This window comes from Trichoplusia ni, chromosome 22 (genome assembly GCF_003590095.1).
Source record: "Trichoplusia ni isolate ovarian cell line Hi5 chromosome 22, tn1, whole genome shotgun sequence".
Taxonomy (NCBI): domain Eukaryota; kingdom Metazoa; phylum Arthropoda; class Insecta; order Lepidoptera; family Noctuidae; genus Trichoplusia; species Trichoplusia ni.
Window position 1 is genome coordinate 5,983,442 of NC_039499.1, and position 20,716 is coordinate 6,004,157.

Genomic DNA, 20,716 nt, shown 5'->3' on the forward strand with positions numbered 1-20,716 from the left:
TAAGAATCAACTTAATTTAAGTGACTCTACAATATTCCTATTACTTAATGCAGGAAGCAAACATTACCACGACGACTATATTCTCATTATACCACATATAATTAATTAATCCAGTTTCTTATTTAGTAGGGTCGAGGAGCATACGCGTTATTGGCAGCAGTAAGTGTTTCCGTCGGCCAGTGTAGGGCGGGCGGCTGCTGGGCGGGTCGATAACAACTGGTGGACTGTGACGCGCACTGCACAGCTTTTTTCAGAAGGTTTATTAAATACTTACTTCTTGAAATGCTCAGAGATACTGGTTAGTAAGTATTTATCGATCCTTCTGTTGATTGATGGGTAACTAGTTTATTATTACGCTATTATTTAAAGTAGTGAGCAGTTTCCACAGCAATAAGTCTTCTTCCTAAATAATTATACATAAAACTTGGGTTAGCCGCGATTTGACTGAAGTTAATAAATGTCAGCAGATAACAAAATGTCTGAAAATGTTTAATATTTGCCATGTTCTAAAGGAGTTTGGTAAAGTGGAAATTCTGAATGTTTCTTTGCACAGTAACCGTTTCTCTCAGTCACGCGTGACCCGTGACCTGACTCAATCAAAAGTTTGCTCTGAAAATACGAAGAGCGCGAACATTTGTATTTGTAACATTCCACTGCCCTTTCTCCTTTCACGCAATGACTGGTTTTCATACGAACTGAGCAATGAACTGTGATATGTGTTTGTGTCGAAACTATCTGTAATGTTACAATGGTAGGGATTTTGTTACACGGCTCGCTCTATGAATACGGCTCTCATTGAATTTTTACATAACAGCGCTTTGGGAATACTGGTTCATTTATATTTTCTGTAGTGAGTTGTATTTATTTTACTTCCTTCCTATATCATAAATGTGAAAGTTTATTCAGCTCGGTGTTTCCGGAACTACCAAGCTCAAATTAGAGCAAAACTATAATATACTATAATGTTTGTAATGTTTGCAAAATGCAGAGTTTCAAAAATACTACTCGTGATATTAAAAACTACATCGCTATATCTTCTCCCTATTTCCAATAAGTAGGAATAGTCACCCTCGACTTACATTATTAGGGTTTAAGGGCAGGTATGAATCCGTGATAGAGAACTCCATGACAGTCCAATATAGGGTATGCTAATATTGGGTCGGCGAGGCTCTCACAGATCACTCGTCAGATTGGAAGCTGCTGTATACAAATATATCGCAGATAGAGAACAGTTTATTACACTGGGCTCGTCGTGAATGCTGCGAGGTTTGTTAATAGGTTATGCAGCGTTATTTATGAGCGCTAATGTATTAGTTCTTAATTATGTGACATCATCGCATTGTAGAAGATTGATTGAAAAAAGAACGAATATCATGAAAGGGTTGATCGAATAATATAAATACGTGTTGCATTGTTGTATGGAGTTCTTCTCCTGGAGTGCATCCAACAGAACATAAAAAGCTCGATAATATAGAAACCCCTTTATAGGTTAATAATACTCAACAAGTTTGTGACAGATTAAGATAAAGTTATAACTTTGTAAATCATTAAAACTTACCCAGCAGGGGCCACTGCGTACAGGCATTAGTATTTGGCAGGTCATGTTTATCATCATAAATGTAACAAATTGATAACGGAGGTAAGAAATAAAAGCTTTATGTACCGTTGCGAGCGCCAAGACTCCGGGAGCCGAGCGGCGGCGCGGCGGCGGCGGCCGGCGCTACGTCAAAATAAAGTAATTAACTCGCGGAGTGTTTATGACGGTTGGGGACAACGTGCGATAGTGTAGGGCTAATAAACAAGTGTGATTATTAGTCGAGCCTTCCATTTTACTAAATTATCGCAAATTATACACAGAAAAAAAACAGGCTGCGACTGAATGCTATGTTAACTCTATCTAAGAGTCAGGCTGTATAACTCAAATGTAATTATATTTGAACGGAATACAAGTTACAGTTACATTTAGTGATTGCTCTCACACGGCTCTGCCTTAGCGCCGCGGTCGCCCGGCGGTTGGCGCTGGCTCCGGCGCCCGGCGCAACCTGTCTTATTTTAATACGCTTGATGCAAGGTGATGCGAATTACATGAGTTGTCATATCGGCGAGCGGGAGCATCGATCGCGAGCGGACGCGCGCGAGCAATGTACTGACAGCGACGTAATTATGATTTATGATCAACAACCGTAGTCAAGCATGTTGGCTTGTATTGACTTTAGTGTTTAAGGCTCAGAAAGTATTCTTCTTGATAATTACTTAGTGTCGGCAAAAGAACGAAATCAAGAGTTGTAGATATGACATGTAATGCGCCCTATCTATCGTTTTAAATTTAGGCTCCGACGTTTACTAGATTAGAGTTAAACGATTGTTGTTACTTATTTGTAAACACTGTCAATCATGCTCCCAAGCACCGCAGAGGGGCTCTCAATCCTGTTGCGAATTATAATTAGGTTGTGGCAAACTACACTAACAGTGTGAGTTAATTATCTCCCGGGTTCGGCGATATCTGCCGGACAATTAGGAGCGGTGGTGGCGGACAGCGAAGCACGTACGCGCCCGCATTAACAACGACATAGCTCTGACGGCCGACCAGCGAGTAATGAAGATATTGAGATGGGTTAGTGGAGTAGGTAGTCAATTAACTAACTTCTCTATAGACAACTTGGTTGGAACGTACGATATATTTTAAACTTGGAAGTTATATCAATGTTAGGTTATTTATAATTTGCACCTCATTAAATTGTGGATAGAATAATAGTTTAAGTAATGCGTCAAAGAGGTTTCTGCTCTACATTAGGAGTTTTACGCTGTTTCACATGCAATGTTACCCGATGATAAATATGCGACCCAGCAGAGTCAAGCCGCGCCACGCGCCGCTGGTGTCAAAATGTGTGCCACATCCAGGTTACTTCCTTGCTCTGAGGCTGCGATCTATAATGGTTTCGAGGCGCTTGGTCCCCCGGAGCGCTGCTGGCGCGGAGCTGATACCGTGCTGCCTACTGCGCTGCGCCGGTACACTCTGATGAACAGGAGTAATGTCGAGAGGGATAATCATATGACGTGTCTATATCACCATCTATAAGCTTCACATGTTAGAGCCGTGCAAATAGAGGCAGAAATGCAACTTTAGCGGCTTGAAAAGGCGTAAGTATTTAAAGTAAAAACTTTCAAAATTAATTTTGTTTTGTAGAAGTTGTTAATCTATGAAATGGTAAAGGTACAGTGCTTAACGTTACCAACGAACCATACATTTTGTAGAGCCTTTTAAAACAGTGCTAGTTGTATTTTGCTATTACCTTGATCATTAATTTTGATTAGAGGCATTGTTGTATTTTGACATATGTTTAAGCATAAGAAACATCGCTCAGCACATAGTCACAGGTAGCGGGCTGGCGCTGTGCCAGCTCCCGCGTCACCGCGTCGCGTCGCCGCGCTCCGCTCGCTCTGAGTGCGCCTCCATTAAAGTTATATTTCTGTTTGTTCTCCACCGACTCGCCACTACTCGACCTACTGCAGCTCTGACACAGAGACACCTATTAGCCTGACTGAACTTCACACTTTAATTGCCATCGCTGTTTTTATACAAACTCAGACATATTCATAGTATTTTTGAAGTTGAAAGCGGTGATGACATGCACATCCATTATTCAATAAACTTTACAATTCATACGTCATAAATATTTCCGAAACCTGACTGGCTAGTAAAGTAATTCATTTATTTGTTTATTTGTGATTGATAAAGCACTTTTTGTCCAATATTAGAATCATAGACGACCAGTCTAACCGCACGACCAGTGAGGTCACTAAACAAAATAACTCGATGATTTCATGACTAGTACTCATTAATTTCGTGTTAGTTAATAAAGCCTCATATAAATGGATCCTCGTGTAAGATTTATGTTCTCACGGGAGCTTAATATGTGTCCTGCGCGTGTGTCGGTAGAGTCTTCATTACATGTAACATGCGGCGCGCGGTCGATGCTTACCGGCACGTTCTCCTACATAATTAATTCGTGGGACGTTTGATGATAAAAGTACCCCATTAACTAATCCTGGTTATTTTCAGCTTGTTTATGTTACCTAGATTTGGCTGTAATACGAGATTAGCCTAAGTAAGTACCCACGATTTTGTTTCATTAAGGAATAATAATAAAGTTTCTAGAAGTAATTGTGCATATAATAAAACGCACCGCCTGAGGTGACGGAATCATTGTTTTCTAGTATGTTGCTGATGCGACACAGATAGAATTCATAATCATGTCAGACATTATGGCGGCTCAGCTATAATGGATGTTACATTGAAATATGTGCTACATGCGTTAACTATTGTCATTTACTGTATCAGGACAGTCACCAAGCAGACAACTAGGAAAAGGTCTACTTGTGCACAGTTAATCTAATTACTTATCGCATGTTATGTTTTAAAGAAAGTAAATGTTTTGAATTTTATTGCAAAAAAAAAACGTAATAAATTTTAGTTTAACTTATTTTGTAGGTACTTTTTTTTGAAGAGTAGAAGTTGACAACCTTCTGCATATTCTTGTTTTGTGTGATGAGGGATGGATGCAAAAGCGCCACGTGACGTGACTTGTGCGTGCGCGCATAGCGGCGGAGGGCCGCATGCATCCTTCTATTGTTCTCGATACGCGTCAACTGACAGCACTGTGTCACCAGCAGTACCGCGGGCCACCGTGATGTGCTTCTTATGTATGAGGGACCAGGGATCCTGATAGATGTCACTTTGTAGACTAACTCTGTTCTGTTAAGTTAAGATTGTATCTGTATACGTAGTTTCTCAAATTTTCGCGATGATCGTTGTGACAAACAACCTTCTAAAGTGTGCCGTGATACCCGATCCCCCACTACCGCTAGTTTTACCTACCAATTTACAAAATCGATGGGTCAATTATATGATAAAACACAACTATTTAGAATTTTTATAGAATTTGTGTGTGTGGTAGGTGTATCCGGTAGGTATATACTTAGTAAGCATAATAGAGTCTGCGCATGCGCGATGAACGCATCGTGACACATATCGGCAAATATTGTCAGGAGCACGATACACCGGTCGCTCACTAGTGTCAGAATAATGTCCAAGTTTAGTAGTCGCACGAGTTGGGTGGCCGCGGGCTGAGTCACACGTTCTATACTCGACAACAGTGTCGATCGTATGACAATGATGTATGGAACATGTGCCTAGAGTACTTATGCTGTTCGACACCACGAAGAGACGACTTTTTAAGGTTATAATGCCAAAATGCAATATGCGTTAGACAGGTTCGAGCCAAGCGGAGGACAAGCATTTGTGATCCTCTATCGATAGTAAAGGATGCTCATGAAAGTATATGGAAAAAGATATTTCTTTGAAACCCAAATTTGTGTACAGACGATACCTACTTTATGTATGACACCTAACTGCTATTAGAATTAGGTACCTTTTTTATGTACACAAGACAAAAGAAGACGGGTCAGTTTCTCGAATGTTCAAAATCTGGTAAATCATAAACCTACATATTTTCATCAGTAGGTATTTTGTGTTAGAACTTACACTAGAGTCTAGACCAAACCTATCGACCTACAATTTATATAAACAGCATCTTAGCATATTCCGTAATACAAAATCGCTAACAATTACTAGTATTCATAATTACACATTCAGCTGTTTCAGCACCATCTAAAATGTTGTTTGTTCAGCACTGTGATCACGCCACCGCGAGTGCTCGGCGCGGGCGCACCTGACGCGGCAACACGACACCACTAGACCTACTGTGGCAGCTGACGATGCACAATCGGCACGAGTAGTGTATGACATGCTGACTGTGAGACTTTGTGACTGTAGGAAGAGGCTTTAATATATTTAAAAGACTGCAATGAAAAAAACTAGCCTCAGGCTAGTTTTAAAAGAGTGTTATTAAATGTTATTTTAGTCTCAAAATTTTAGGATTAAGACAAGACATTTTTCCTTTTAAAAGACTTCCTCGTTGCCTTAGAATGCTTAAACTTTAGAATAAAAGCAGGAAAATAAATCTCTGTATCTTTAATGATACGTGACTCTTATCAGGATCTGAATATGTATAGATAAGCGCCACGACCTACACAGCCCGGATCTTCGGAAGGCTTACACGGGTGCGAGGGCCCAACGCGCTGGATCCAACCCTTTTTACAACTTTAATCTAAAACGCAGTTGAGCCTTAGTTCGTGTCGCAACAATATGTAAAGTTACGGTATACAAAGTTGTCACAATCCTTAGGTTCTTTTACATAATCAGGTTATTTACATATATTCAAATAGACATAACCTTTTTACTTTAAAACAATGAACAAAAATTTCAGCGGTGGCTTAATAAACTTAAATTTTTGGACTAACTTTTATATTCAGGCTTTTAAAACGTTTACAAAATAAAATTGAACAAAGGCTGTTAATAAGTCCATAACACGTTGACGTAAAATTTTATTTGTAAATTGATTTCGCGTTGCATTCCGGTCGGGCGGGCGGGCGGGCGGCGCGCGCCCATCGCGTCCGCTCGAGCGCGCTCAATTTCCACCGCCCACCGGCGCCGGCCGCAGCCTTCACGCGCCGCTTTACAGCCTCCGTGCTCCATAGCGTGAATATCTCGAAATAGATACGAACCTGGCTAATTTAGGAGGGTGCTGTGAGCAGGGTATCGGTACCTACATATGTATGTACCTACCTGTATATAGCAATGTTTAAAATTAATGTGCTCACCCACAGCGTATACTTGAGGGTTTAGTTTAAGCGTTTAGATTTATTATGTGCACAAAAACATCGATGAAATACGGGACTGTATTTCGCGAAATTTGCTATTTCATTATAAAAGCTGCACCAATCTTTAGTGTCTGTATTAATCAGAAGACTAGCATTACTTTGATCCCAAAAACAAAAAAGCCTTCATACCCGAACCTCCCCTTAGAATATGTGTCATCAATCCTCTGTCTTGACAACATACTGTACTCCCATAACACTGGCAAATAAAAGTTCAATAATGATTAAACTTACTTATCACTTTGTTAGATAAGAATAATAATTTACTATGTACCGGAGTGAAAGGATTGAATCTAATTTATTTATTTATTTCATGTAGAAATAAAATTATTACAGTGTGATGTAATTTCATATGTTTATGTGTTAACGGTACCTTAATAATGCCCTACAAAAAAAGGTTTTTATGTGGCTTATCCTTTTTCATTCTGCATCAAGGGTTCGCTTCTATATTGTTGTAAAAAAATCATTGATATGTAATTTAAGGTAAAACAATTATGTTGTAAGACAAGTAGTAGAGTGAGCGGCGCAGGCGCAGCGCGGGCGGCGCGCGGTGTAATCGGCGGCGGCGCGTGCTAACAATGCATTGTTCGGTGTTCCGTTTGCACAAAAAACAAATTCCTGAAGAACGGTGCATTACGTGCACAAACAAACACCTCCACTACTAATACTGCACAGTGCGGCACTGTGTGGCGCTGTAGGAAAACACACGCATACCTAATCATATACGAATAATTTCACACAAAAGAGCCTTCAAAAATATAACTTTACAAAACAAAGTTCCATCGTGTAATTCTCATTTTATATCACTGATTGATGTTCTAAAAATTCTAAATAGCCTAGGCTTTTTATCCTCCGTGTGAATAAAGTTAGGAAATATTCATTTAAACATGTCAATAGTTGCAATAATTCTCATGAAATATTGTGAAATCTTATTTTTCTCGATAAACGTAAATATCTTGCATGCATAACCTCGTTAACGATCGCTTCGTAGAATTATGTCCGAGTCATCTTTTAAGCTGCGCGTCATTTGTTTTGAACAAAATAGTTTAAAGAATGTTATCGTCGGGTCCTTTCCGTAATGTCGGGACAAAGTTAAATTTGTTAAGAGTTTTTTTTTATATTAGAAGCCATTGAAGGGAAGTTTGCTGGTTTGAGTTAGGACTAAAGTTTTAAAGCTTTTCATTTACTTTCAAAAGAGTTTTGCGTTAGAGAAGCGAGAATGATGATGGCTACTCTTTAAATTTTTCCTTATTCCCATTTGTTTAGAAAATTCTTGGTCACTAGTGTTATTAGTTCGAAAATGTAGAGTTCATAGAACTAAATAAGGCAAATTCTCGATCAGAATTTCATTATTAGTCTATCTGTGACCATAAATTAACCGCAGCATCAACAAGTCGATAACAAAGTATAGAAAAAGGAATTGCCTTCGCGTGACAGCAGTTTCGAGACAAAGTATTCACAACACTTCATCACTTGTGTTGGCATTTTTTCTGTAAATAATCTCGGTCGCTTCCAATGTTTTCCTTGCAGTCACGTCACAGTAATAACGGCTTCATTTCTAATCTCCACACGTGGCACCACGCACTGCACTGACAACAAGCGAAGCAGGCGGACAAGCTTGTGCGCAGGTGTCTCTCTAAACAATCGCCTCACTAATCGATGTTATTTTTTCCTCTTTTTTATTAACAATTACACACCTTTTCCTGAGTTATAGGGTTTTAATAGGTTTGTTGTTAATGGCCAGTTAGTTACACTGTGTAACCTTGTAGTAACACTTATTTCTAACTATTTGTGTAATCATTGACGTTTTACTTGTTTTTTTAGCATCTTCCGCATTCCTTGCATAATTTTAAAGGATGATTCAAGATTTTGTATGAACTAGCATAGAGGCTAAGGAGTTCATTGGTACGTAGCGATTATTTTTCGGATGAGCAGGGTAAAGTTGAGTTTTTCAGTTTTCAGCATCACTTTCTAGTGTAAAGGATTTCGGTGCATAATTGATATGCTAAGTGTTACGCCACTGTCGGTCATCAACTCAGTTGCGTGCTCCACGCTCGGCGGCGCGCACGCAACGCAGGGCGCCGGCTTACTTGCGCACGCGCACCTCCTACACATACTACGTAGCAAGAACTACTTGTAAACATTACACTTAGGTATTACTTTGGAACACTTAAGTTCACTATTCTTATGGATCTATATTTTAAGGAAAGTTTTGTTGCAAGCTCTTCGGAAATACTGACCATAAATAAAAATACAATCGGTTAATGAGCTGTTATCTACACTAAGAAGGCTTATTACTGTAGCAAAATCAACATCCTGAATATTTATAAGAAATATATGGGCTTTTATGTAAGTTCTAGTTAAAAGTTGCAAGTAGAAGTAGCTACTAATAAATTCATTATTAAAGTCAACAGCTTGGTATAGGCAACATTAATTGCAAATTGATTATAGCTCAGCTTAAGAGACATAAATATATAAGACAAATGTATTAGATATCAGTAATAGCCGGTTAATTGTAACGAATGATAATGAGTGTAGTGGGGTCGTTCTGGGCGAGCGGGTGGCACGGCCGAGCGCGCGGCGCCCGAAGCCGAACTCTACCGCCGTGGCATTGACTGCCCCGTGACTAATGCACTGGTACTGATCACTCACAACTTATGGTATTATATCTATTGCTGTTATAGTACCTCATTATATAGTAAAAACATGTAAGCGTCTATTAGAGAAAAAGTAGACCACAAGCGGTGAAGACAGCGTTGAACAGATTGATGATGTATTTAGCAGCATCAAGTTGCCTTATAAAGTAAGCTACTGCTAAGCAACTCAGACTTGCTACTCATAAGCTACTGTTTCAAGTGGGTAGAGCTGTACTTCAGACCTCAAATAATTGAAACCCAAAACTTAACGAGAACTGTCGAGAACACTTTTGACGTAAGTGATACTAGAATGGTAAACAGAGTTCAAGGGCAGTGTAGAGCCAACTCCAACCCCCTCGCATTTCGCGGAAGCCGATCAAGGAAAATCAGCGTTCGGTGATAACTAGTCAATGGTCATCACTATTATTAATTAATCACATATTATTGTCGATCATCATACACATGTACATCATTAAACTTTTCACACATATTCTTGGAAGGATAAGAAGTAACACGGAGGGTTTTTTATTGAACTTTAAAAACTCAATTTTGTTCAATTATGCGGGCAGAGTCGGGAAAACCACTAATAAAATACGAGTAAGAATAGAGAATCCCATATTTTTGGCTATCTCACTTATTTCTGAGGCAATAGTTTAACAATATTTAATAATTAAGAAAAACAAAATAATTTGATTTGGATATTAAATGACGCCCATAAGTCTCATTCTTCGAACTCTACATTTCCAGTTTTTCGTAAATATTTTTAACCAAAAACACGGGGTATGTACTCTGTACATCTTATAATTATGATCCTAGTTAAGTAGTTAGATTTAAGCTCGAGTACTATAATAACTTCGTACATTAATGAAACCGACTCTACGAGAATATTCCTAGTTTTCGGGATTCTACATAATGCAGATGATTAGTTCTTATTGAACTGATAATAAACAGTTTAGTAGGAGTAGCTTTTGGTTTTCGAGTATAGAGTCAAACTGCTGTAGTTAGATAAGTTCTAGTTATCAAAGAGAGCCCAATCACTTCTTGAAAAAACTGACTAAAACTTAATCGTATTGCTCTATTTATAATAATATCTTTAAGGTCTGCAAGAAAACCATCTTGACTCCAAACACAAGTACTGAACTGCAGTAATTAATTGTTATCTAGCTCTGGATCTGGTTCGATCAAGCGATTTTATGCCTTTTTCAACAATACATTATGACGGCTTTGGAACAATTAGTTTTTCATGGGTTAGCATAAATTCTGTAACGGCGGCTGGTGCAGCGATGGCGGTGTCAGCAGCTCGGCGCAGCAGCGAGCGGGCTCGGCGGGAGCGGGCGGCGCCGCGCGCAGCCACACCACTCGCGTCCTAACCCTCGCCGCGGACGGACGGCATGGCGGCCGCGCGCTGAACGCCATTACCGATACGTGTCTGTGCTGTGAAACATAACACGCTCGAGCCCGCTCCCGCCCCGAGCCGCGAACGTCAACAACAACATGATCCGGTGAGTACCGCCGCTGTCGCTGCAGAGAGCCCTAAATCAATCAATTTACATATTTTCCCGGCCCGGTGTTTTCCCTCCGGAAAATTCAAACTGCAGACATCCTTGTAGATTGACTTTGATTTAATTATTTCTAAAAAGTTTGTTCATCACACGTTTGTGTTGTCGCAAATTTCACGCATAATAATTGTCACACGATAAATTTGTATATCGTTATATCGGCCAGGTATTTATTTTAACATCTCCTGGCAGGACTGCAATAAAGGTCACAAAATTTCAATACTGGCAAAGAGGTGAATCACTACTGAGTCACAGTTGATATATAATCTGGAAGTTATCGCACTAGGTCAAATAAGAGTTATAGAAAATATTACAGCTAACTATGTATTTGTGCAACTACAACTCATACCTCTACTATCAACCGTTAATGGACAATTGGATTGTAGTGACTTAATCGAGTCGAGTGTCTTTGATCAATTGTTAAAAAGTCGTTTAGTATTCCGTGTTTATTTGTGCAATAAAGTCTGTGCAACACCGGTTGTATAATAAACTGTATTATCGCGAAGCCATCAAGTCGGCTCAGAACAATGTAAGTGCCGGTGACACACAGCGGGCGCGCGGCGCTGCGTGAGCAGGCCTGCCGGGGTCGGTCTCCGCGACGTCTCCGCTCATCATCCACGTCGATCGACCGTCGAAGGCTGTCCAACATCCGTACAAGGAATTATAATTAGTGACGCAATGACCTCTGGCGCTTTTTTGCATAACGTCGAAAAACCAATGTTATAACCTGTTGTCTCATCGTCCACGGGGCGTGAGTCAGGCTGGTTCTCCTTGGAGCTGGCGGCACCGCGGCACCGGGCTCGGCGCAGGCGGCGCGCTCCCGGCGGCCGGCGGCCGGCGGGCCCGGTGGCTTGGTGAGCCGGCGGCGCGCGACCACCAACTTGTACATTTGGGCAATAACGCTCGGGTCACTTGCTCCTCGGTTAGAACTGGTATGACCAAATGTAGGTTACGACTGTAAGTAGCTGATTATTTGCACACCGAGCGAGCTCCACATCACTGACACCGGCCCGATGTTCTTGATCTTTCAATTGTATGCAGATGAGACGATGCAATGTTAATGTAGAACTAGTTTCATGAAAACTACCAGCAACCATATAGCTATTATATTCGAATAAATGCCTTTACACAGCTTATGCAATTAAAACAGTGAATTAAAGTGGTGGACGCCCGGCGAATATAAAAGTTTGGAGCTCGAATGCGGATACTTGCGCAACATAATTGTTGGTTTGCCTCGTGAATCGCGAATAATCCGAGTCGGTTGTTGTTAGGGCGGCCGTCGCGCACAGGAGGCGCACGGCGCGGGCCGCGTGCGGTGTCGCAAGCGGCGGCGGGCGGCGGCGCTAGTCGTGCGCCGGCACGCTGCCCGGTGCGGCGCCGTGCGGAATCGCAATTAGTTTGATGTGTGATCGTTGGCGCATAGCAACAATGCACCGGACACGATCAGAACACGATAATGCGAGCTTCAATTTCATTTACATACAGCCACCTCCGCGGCTCCGGAGCGAGTGTCCGCGCTGCGCCCGCGCCCGCCGCGCTCCTGCAGTTAGACGCCACATGAACAGTTTTGTAACAATGTCTAAAGCGCTATACCTAGTTACCGTATTGCAATGGGTACTAATGCAATCACTGCAATATGTAATTAAAAATCTAGTGCAGATGCAACTTAATATAATTAAATAATTCGCAGAGAGTGTCAGACGAGTCTAATTACCGTTGGGAGAGATCAAGTGTTTTCTGATATTTTGTTAGCGGCACGACCTTTCGTTGATGAGGTCAAAGTACTCAAGAGGCAAAATAATCGTATCCAGAAAAATAATACAGGGCTGGTGACGTTTTCATTGAACATAACATTGGAATTGGTTTAGCCACCTTGTTTAGAACCTTTCTGTAAAATTTTAAGTGATGCATTTATTGCACCCGAAATCCATTCTGCTTTAAAATACTTGGACTGTGCACGTCCTCGCGAATGCCTGCCGGGGGCTCGGTGCCCGCGGTATGTTCACATCAAACTAGTGTTTGGTCAGCGCATCATGATACGTTTCTATTTAGTTGTGCATTTTAATATAGAATTCATTAAAACATATCAGTTTGCAGCATCATATTTATGTAGGTTTAGAACCTTTTTTGTTGAAGAGATGAGAAAGCATGACAACTTATTTAAGCACACAATGCGGCAATTACCAAAAAGCGTTCCGTATCGGTGTCCTCCCTACCTGTGCGGAGTCCGGACGCGCCGCGACACAGGAATGCGAAATTCAATTATCTTTTTTTATGCTCCGTCCATTTTGATTCTTTCTGGCAGAGATAACGCGCCCACAGATTATACGCGCTAAGACGATTTGGCGCCAACTTTTGTTGTTTTTTTGTCTTTTATGTTATGTTACTCTGTCAATATTCTGGATTGAATTATTTGTTTTCGTAATACAGTTAATGTTTTCGTGTTATATATAATACATTAAAGTCTATTCTAAATCCTTGTTATAACAATATTCATGGATTAAGTATATGTATTTGATATATGAATATGTATACATTGAATCTAAATTCGATTGACACATGAAGTAATAATTAGCTAATTAGAAGCCTCGTTATAGCAGCAGTCATTAGCGAGCTCTGACGAGCCCTATTCGGAATTTTGTTGAAGCTTTCTCATCTGGCTGATGTATAATTATTGAGTTAGAGATCATCTACATCAGCAGCTAATGAGATGTATCTACTGAGTCTAATTACCGCTAGTTACAGATGCCAATTACTAACGACATCGTCGACTTTAAGCATTTCCATATTTTATAGTATAGGTATACATTATTTTCTTCTCCCGTAAGCATAAATTGACGCACATTTATAGAGCTGCCGAGTGTAGTATATTTCTGCCATGTATTGACGTTTCTATTCAGGTTTTGTAGATACAATAGTTTACCAATACATGTATTGCTTCTATCGGAAACACTTTCGTTCTTTTAAACTTTTCGTAGGGAATATGTAGAGTGGTAGAGTTTAATCAAAGTAAGGATCTCTTCTAAAAAATTAAACACAAGAATGTTTTAGGAGCGTCTAGAATGAGTTGCTAGATTTTCATCTTGGCTTCGCAGTTAATGGATAAGCTTATTATCTGGGAGCTGGGAGCGACTCTCATATATACGTAAAGGGTACGAGGAGTACACACCCCGAGATGTCGGAATTAAATTGTAAGGAGTGCGCTTCCTGTAGAAATTTAAAGAGTAGTCGAACTATACTTTTGTTAATAAAGCATCTCGGTCATCTGAAACATCGCTTCTCTTTGGGAAATAAATATGCGCTTTTTCATTCCATTCAATCTTGTCATCAATTGATTTAAATTGGTATGAAAGCACAATTTTCCTGAGTTTGTCAAAGAAAGCACTAGAGGACTCCAGTGTTATCTTTAACAAAGTAAATTATTTTCATGAATAGAAGCGGCGTCTTATTATGCACGTTGTATAACAAACTCTGTATTCTCGTACATTTTGTCTTCACTAGACTAATAAGAGGCAAACGTCCATACTTTATTTGTGAGATACAATCGTACGTACGGCCGTACACTAGTGTAGTGTAACAGTTTGCAGGAACAAGTTGTTTCTGTTTTCTCAGGACGCGGTGGGTGGACATCCTCTGCAGTTTGTTGCACCTCCGTTTGCTAGAAATGACTTAATACTACGGAAGGGTACTGGTATATCTGTACTACCTATTATGAGATTATATTTAAACCAAGAAATTGATACTTGGAGAGACACATTTTTATTGTATTGCATTTCTCCGTTTCCTCTCACCGACCTGGTTTATCTATCTTTTTTTTCATGTCGTTAACTTTCCATAGTCTTTGCCGTGGTGACCTTGGAGTCTCTTTTTTTTTAAACTACTTCACATAGTCATTTGTAGTCTTCTTCGTGGACCCTAGCGGCTGGTTGTCGGTGCTCGTCGGCTATAGGAAGCAGCTTTCGAGGCCCTGCGGCGAGGGCTCGGTGTAATGTATGCGCTGTTCTAACAGTCGCTTGGTATTCACGCGAGGCCGGGCACGTGTCGCCGCATTCATTAAGATCATTCAGTTTCGTTATTCAAATCGAGTGTGCGTCGAAAGTGGAAACCGTTTTATGAAATGTACGAGTACTGCGCGGGCGAGTCGCGGTGCCGTCGCCTCGTGCGGTGCCTTCCGAGTGTCTGTGCTCTCTTGTATAAATTCATCTTCTATTACTTTGTAGTTAGGGCGAGTCATTTCTGGGCACTAGACTTTTCATCACAAGAAATTTCAATTCCATTCGTGGGAATAAACGGTACAGTATAAACAAAAATATTCATCTGGTCACTATTTACATATTCTTACCGAAATAATTTCACAGCTAGCCTAATCTTTTGAACCGAGAATTCTAAACTTAGCCTCAGTAAAAACCAGGCAGTGTGTTATAGTGACGCAACAGTGTCCACACTACATACACTTTCACTCGCTTGGACAATGGCTCCAGGCTCTTGTTGTGCATAAAATTCCGCGGCGACAATAGCCGGATGATGAATACTTCACGCTAATAGTAAACACTAAGACATTACACGCCACACGACGATGTTTTGACAAGAACCTTTGTGGTGCTGCACGCTGGCGAGGACGGCGCGACGCGCTGCTCGCCGGGCAGAGCTGCTGCTCATGTACACGTTAAGGGGTTTATATGATACGGTATATTTACTAACGTTTATTGGCGATTATAAAAACTTAACAATTAACAAGGGCAACGTTCTCTGTACTATACTAAATGGTATTTTTTCCTATGACGGCAATACTTAATTTAAGTATGCCAATAAAAATGTAATTAAATCTTTTCCTGGATCCTCGGACACAGATTGAATTAAAATGTTTCAAAGAAGTAATGAATCCGTACCAGGACATGTTAATAAAAAGATAAGCGACATTCTGTTTTCCGCGAAGCGATCTGCTAAATCTATCGAGTAACAAAAGTGTGGCGATTCTTGTTACACTGGCGACACCACGCCATCGACGAAACTGGTACATTAGTCAGCCACACAATAGTGTTATCATAGGCGACAAACCATTATTGGACAATTGAATTGCACTAAATTAAATAACGATTTTAAGATTGTTGTTTTAAGAGTGAAGTTGGATGTACTTGAAATGTTGAAACAGTAGCCTAGCGTAAAAAGTATAGTATTTAGAGTTTTAGAACCTAAGTTAGGCTTTTTTTGACCACCTTCTTTAACAGAAACACGAAGTAGAGTTCTAAGTACTTTACTCATGTTATCAAATCTGAGCATGTTATCGAGAGCTCCCTGCTGTCTCCCCCGCAGTCGTGTCGGCGTGATAGTCCGTGTGTTGCGATGTTATCTGCGCTCCATCTGATCGAAGTTAACGGCGCCATGATTAGACACGTACATTGTAACATTTGTAACTCATGTTAATACTAGACGTGATTATATAAATATTTCATTGCACATACAACAGAAAGGAAGAAAACTAATCTACAAACTCACCTAGTTTCAGTGAACAATGATTATTGTGTAATCTTTTCCTTTTAATTAAGATAAGAGAAGACTGGTTTCTGTTCCTCTGTTACGCGAGATTCTTAGCGCTCGAGAATGCTTGCTTTTTATTTCTTGTTTTAGAGTTCTTTTATGAATGAAGAAGTAATTTTTAATTAAATTAAACTGCATTTTGTTTTCAGATAGATATTGTAGTTTTAAAACTGTTTGAAATTACTTTTTACTGTAATAATTATTTACCTACTCTTGAGCGTTTCTTCTTTCCCCATGACAGTGCAAGAGAAATAAATCTACAGACTTTAATTACTTCGCGTAGTGTAGCAACAAATAAGTCAATTAGTGGTACTTACAGAAGACAATTGCTTTTGCAATTAATTACAAGTGTAGTCGGTGTTCGTTGATATCATCTGGCTATTGTTCGCGCTGCCGGTCGGCAGGCGGCGCGCGGCGGTCGCGGTCGCCGTCGCCACCGCATTGTAACTAACCGCTACTTTCAGACCTTTCACACATAATCGGATTGTTTCGGAGTCTTTATCAGATACAACTAATGCCTTCTATTGTTTATTGTTGTTGAATCCGCCTTTGACTATTAACAAACTTACTGCTTTTAGATCGTGTTTTGTTATGGCAGAGGAGCAATACATGCTTGAATATCAATTGACGATATGTTACAATGAGCATAATATATTGTTTAATATACGCGCTCTAGATTATGAAACGCACGGATTTCGGGACAAGTGGCCGTCCTCCAAACAGTCATTAGGATGCTCGGGCCTCCACTGGGTTGCGCACGATCAGTCGCTCTGTTACATGACAGCTCATTGTTGGAGCCGCGTGTTTCTAGATGTTTAACTCGATGTCAAAATCTATCGGATTAATATTCTGTTCTAGAAGCGATTACTAGTACTCACAAAGGTATTGTGTGCATATCTTATTTGATAACATCGCGCATTGCGGCTGCGCGCGCAGACCGTTACCCACTGACTCACTCGCCTGATTCATTATGGCATACTTTTACTTGTCACTCTAACACCATCGGTTTCATCTGAATCATATGCTGACGCTTTAAGAGCGCCTTGGCATTCATCTTACATGCCACACTTGATTTTTTTTAAATACTGTAGGCTTACTCTGATATTCATTTTCATTTGACCTCTATTATTTGCTCTACACACAAGCGTACATATACCGAAAGGTTTTTGTAACCCCACCTCGTCTATTTGTTCTGTACCCGAAGTAATGTTTGCCCGACCTTGCCGTTATCGCTCCCACAATACGGGAAAAATAACCGGTAACACAAAGCCTAAAACAAACAAATATATATAGGTCAGTGCATGGAAATTGGTCTCCTTTGTTTCTGTTAAGTTTATAAGCCGCATGCCGTAACACCAGTAATGCTAGGAGCGTGTTATTGCGGGATATGAAACACAATCTGTATCGGCGCGTGTTGAACTTGACCGCGAGCTGGTCAGCTGGCGCGCGGCGGTCCTTCAGCCGCACGCACTCGCTCCATGACCTCAGAGGTCGCGATACGCGGGACTAACCCAGCTGTGAGCGTCACTCACGGAGCGCATTAGGCACGCATTTTTCAATGTCGCTTGACTATTAATTATGGAGAGTGATCTCAAAAATCTGCTTGATTAACTTTTTCGTATTTAAATTATTTAACTGGGAGTTATTAGTTTGACCAGGTCATCATTAGGGAATTTCAGTATATTTTTTGTGTAGGAGGTCATTCTATGCCTGCGGCAATCAATCATCCCGATAGAATGACGACCAATCAAAATAAGATGTATTATATTAGTCCTCCGTGACCGAGCAGACTATAAGAGTACTGGGTCACTGTGCCCGCGGCGTCCTTGTGTAATTGTTTACCATCTGTAATTGTTTTCTCGGCGTTTACCAGGTCACACGCCTGGGGCCAAGCGCGACCCACAGACACACTATACACTCGCATGCTAGCTGCACTACTACCAGACGAACTAAGACATTAAACTTAGCTTCATTATTTCACTATAGTACACTAATTGATCGCAGTAGGCTTAAGTAATTAGCCGAGTGTTGCGTGGTGTGCGTTGATTTATTCTTTATAAAAATAAGAGCGTCTCTTTGCTTCCGTGTTGTGTAAATCTTCGTATTCATTATCAGGCTTTGTTCATGTACTAGTTGTATGAATAGTTATAGCTAAATAAGTCTGAGACAATGGATATAGTTCCGAAACAAAGACACAATTACGTTCGGGTCGAGTGCGCAGGAAGGCGGAATACTGAAACTTTAGAGGAGGGTAATCCATATTTACATATGTATCACACTGAATCTATCTCTTGGGCCAAAGTGCCGCGAGATTAACTTGTCAAGAGCCCGCCTCTCATGTCACTCTCAGTTCTAAGGATTTTCCTATAAAGGCGTCTCGAGATATTTGTGAAAGTATGGTTTATTTAATACATATTGACGTCACGTGACTTTGGGGATTTCCTAAGGCATTACGGATCTCTTCATAATCGTGTATATTTCATACTAGCAGTCTGCATAGATTTAGATTTAAACATTTTTAAAATCTCATTAGACGGACGTCAGTAATTGCACAAATTGTCGGTCGTGCAATACAAACGATTATGATAAACGATATGATTGTCGAATACCGTTAATGTCTGAGTTCAGCCGCAGTCTAGATGTGCCTGAGATCTGCGCTCTAGATAGCGCGCGGTGTGCGCGTGCGCAGCGCAAGGAGGCCGCACTTGATTGACGTCTGTCGCCTGGTGGGTGAAAGTGTACGGGACTTTCGCGCTGACCATTTCTTTCTCTTTCACACACGTGCGCAAAAAACATAACATCTTATTAGTTTGTTCTAAATATTTAATCGTACAAAAAATGGTGTAACAGTTCGTGACACAAAATAGAACAGAGTTATCTGATGGAGCGAGTGCTAGCTGTATCTTAATGTGTTCTAGTTGGATAAACGAACTTTTACTTTTAACTTGTCGAGTCAAACTGAAATAAAGTAAAGAATTTGTTAGCATTATGAATGAGTGCCGGCACGCAGCGCGCGGAGGCTCTCGCAGCGCACGACACAGGATGTCACAATTAGCCGCCCGCCGAGAGTTCATTTAACCATGACATTTGCAAGTGCATATAATTTAACACCTTTGTGTGCACGTCGATGTCGCGTCGACGATTTATTACTCGTCTTACATAATTCACGTAACCGAGGCACAATCACGGCGCTTACTAGCGCGAGGTACGAACAACACGGCCGACGCCGCCGCTACCTTACTGAGGTGACACCAATGTCACCGATTGTTTTAGCCAAATTATTAGCGACATTGTAATAAATGTTACAGTGGTTCAAGTCAATTTAGCGACGGTAAATTATGACATCCGCATTAGTACTATTAGACCCTTTAATTGAGCAAGTTAAGACGTAATTTGCAGGTGGCTGTACGTTTTCAACTTTGCGTTATTTATTACCGATCTTAATGCTTCACGAGATCGTAAAGATCGAAAATTGCGTAGCGTTGAGAATTGTGAACGTAGCTCATACTAATTATTGTTGAACCTTTATTTGTGTTGTTTTTATTTTAGTTCTATTATCATTAATAGTCAATTCAAGCCGGCAAGAATCTGAGGACCAAAAACCCGTGCGTCATTAAATGCTCGGTGATTAGTCATTCCACAGCAGTTGGGTAGTGCAGCAGTACTTAGTAGTCAGAGCAGCGCTGAGATGATGTGTGTGATGTGGGTCACGTCTGTAGGAAGCTGGGCCCGCGCCAGGGTTTTCCTGCAGCCCCGCGGCGCGCCGCCAATGTCAGCCCCTACATAATGCATCATCGGCGGTCACTGGTCGTAAACTAAGCTTTTGCTGATCATAGAGAGGTTACATCGAATAATAATAATTCGATTTATAGACTTCTTGACTGTCTTGCGTACTACACAAAGTTTGACCGTTAGTGGCGTTTTTTCTTCCGTCTGTAAGGACAGTATTTTGGTAAATTCTCGTTTCTATAAATAGCCGTGGAGCATTATACATGTGCCGCGAGCATGTACTACATAAGACGTTATATAACGCGTCCAGTACCCGCGGTGTCTGTCGCCGCCCTCGGCATTCGGCGCACGCGCAGCGCTCACCACGACACGTTCACACGCTTATTACATACATGTCTACTATTTACGATACTGTAAGTGTAGTGATGAATTAATTTAAGGACAATTTTGCATAATTTTGAATAACAGCGAATA

General features: G+C 40.7%; 1 protein-coding gene across 1 annotated transcript in view; it reads left to right on the forward strand.

Annotated features, from left to right (window-relative positions):
• Window positions 1-10,768: 10,768 nt before the first annotated feature.
• Window positions 10,769-20,716, forward strand: part of LOC113504399 (flocculation protein FLO11) — a 46,778-nt gene continuing 36,830 nt past the window's right edge. Inside the window, exon 1 of the mRNA XM_026886656.1 lies at window positions 10,769-10,918. Coding sequence (XP_026742457.1) covers window positions 10,911-10,918 — 8 coding nt within the window. The 5' untranslated portion in view covers window positions 10,769-10,910. The remainder of the gene's footprint in view (window positions 10,919-20,716) is intronic.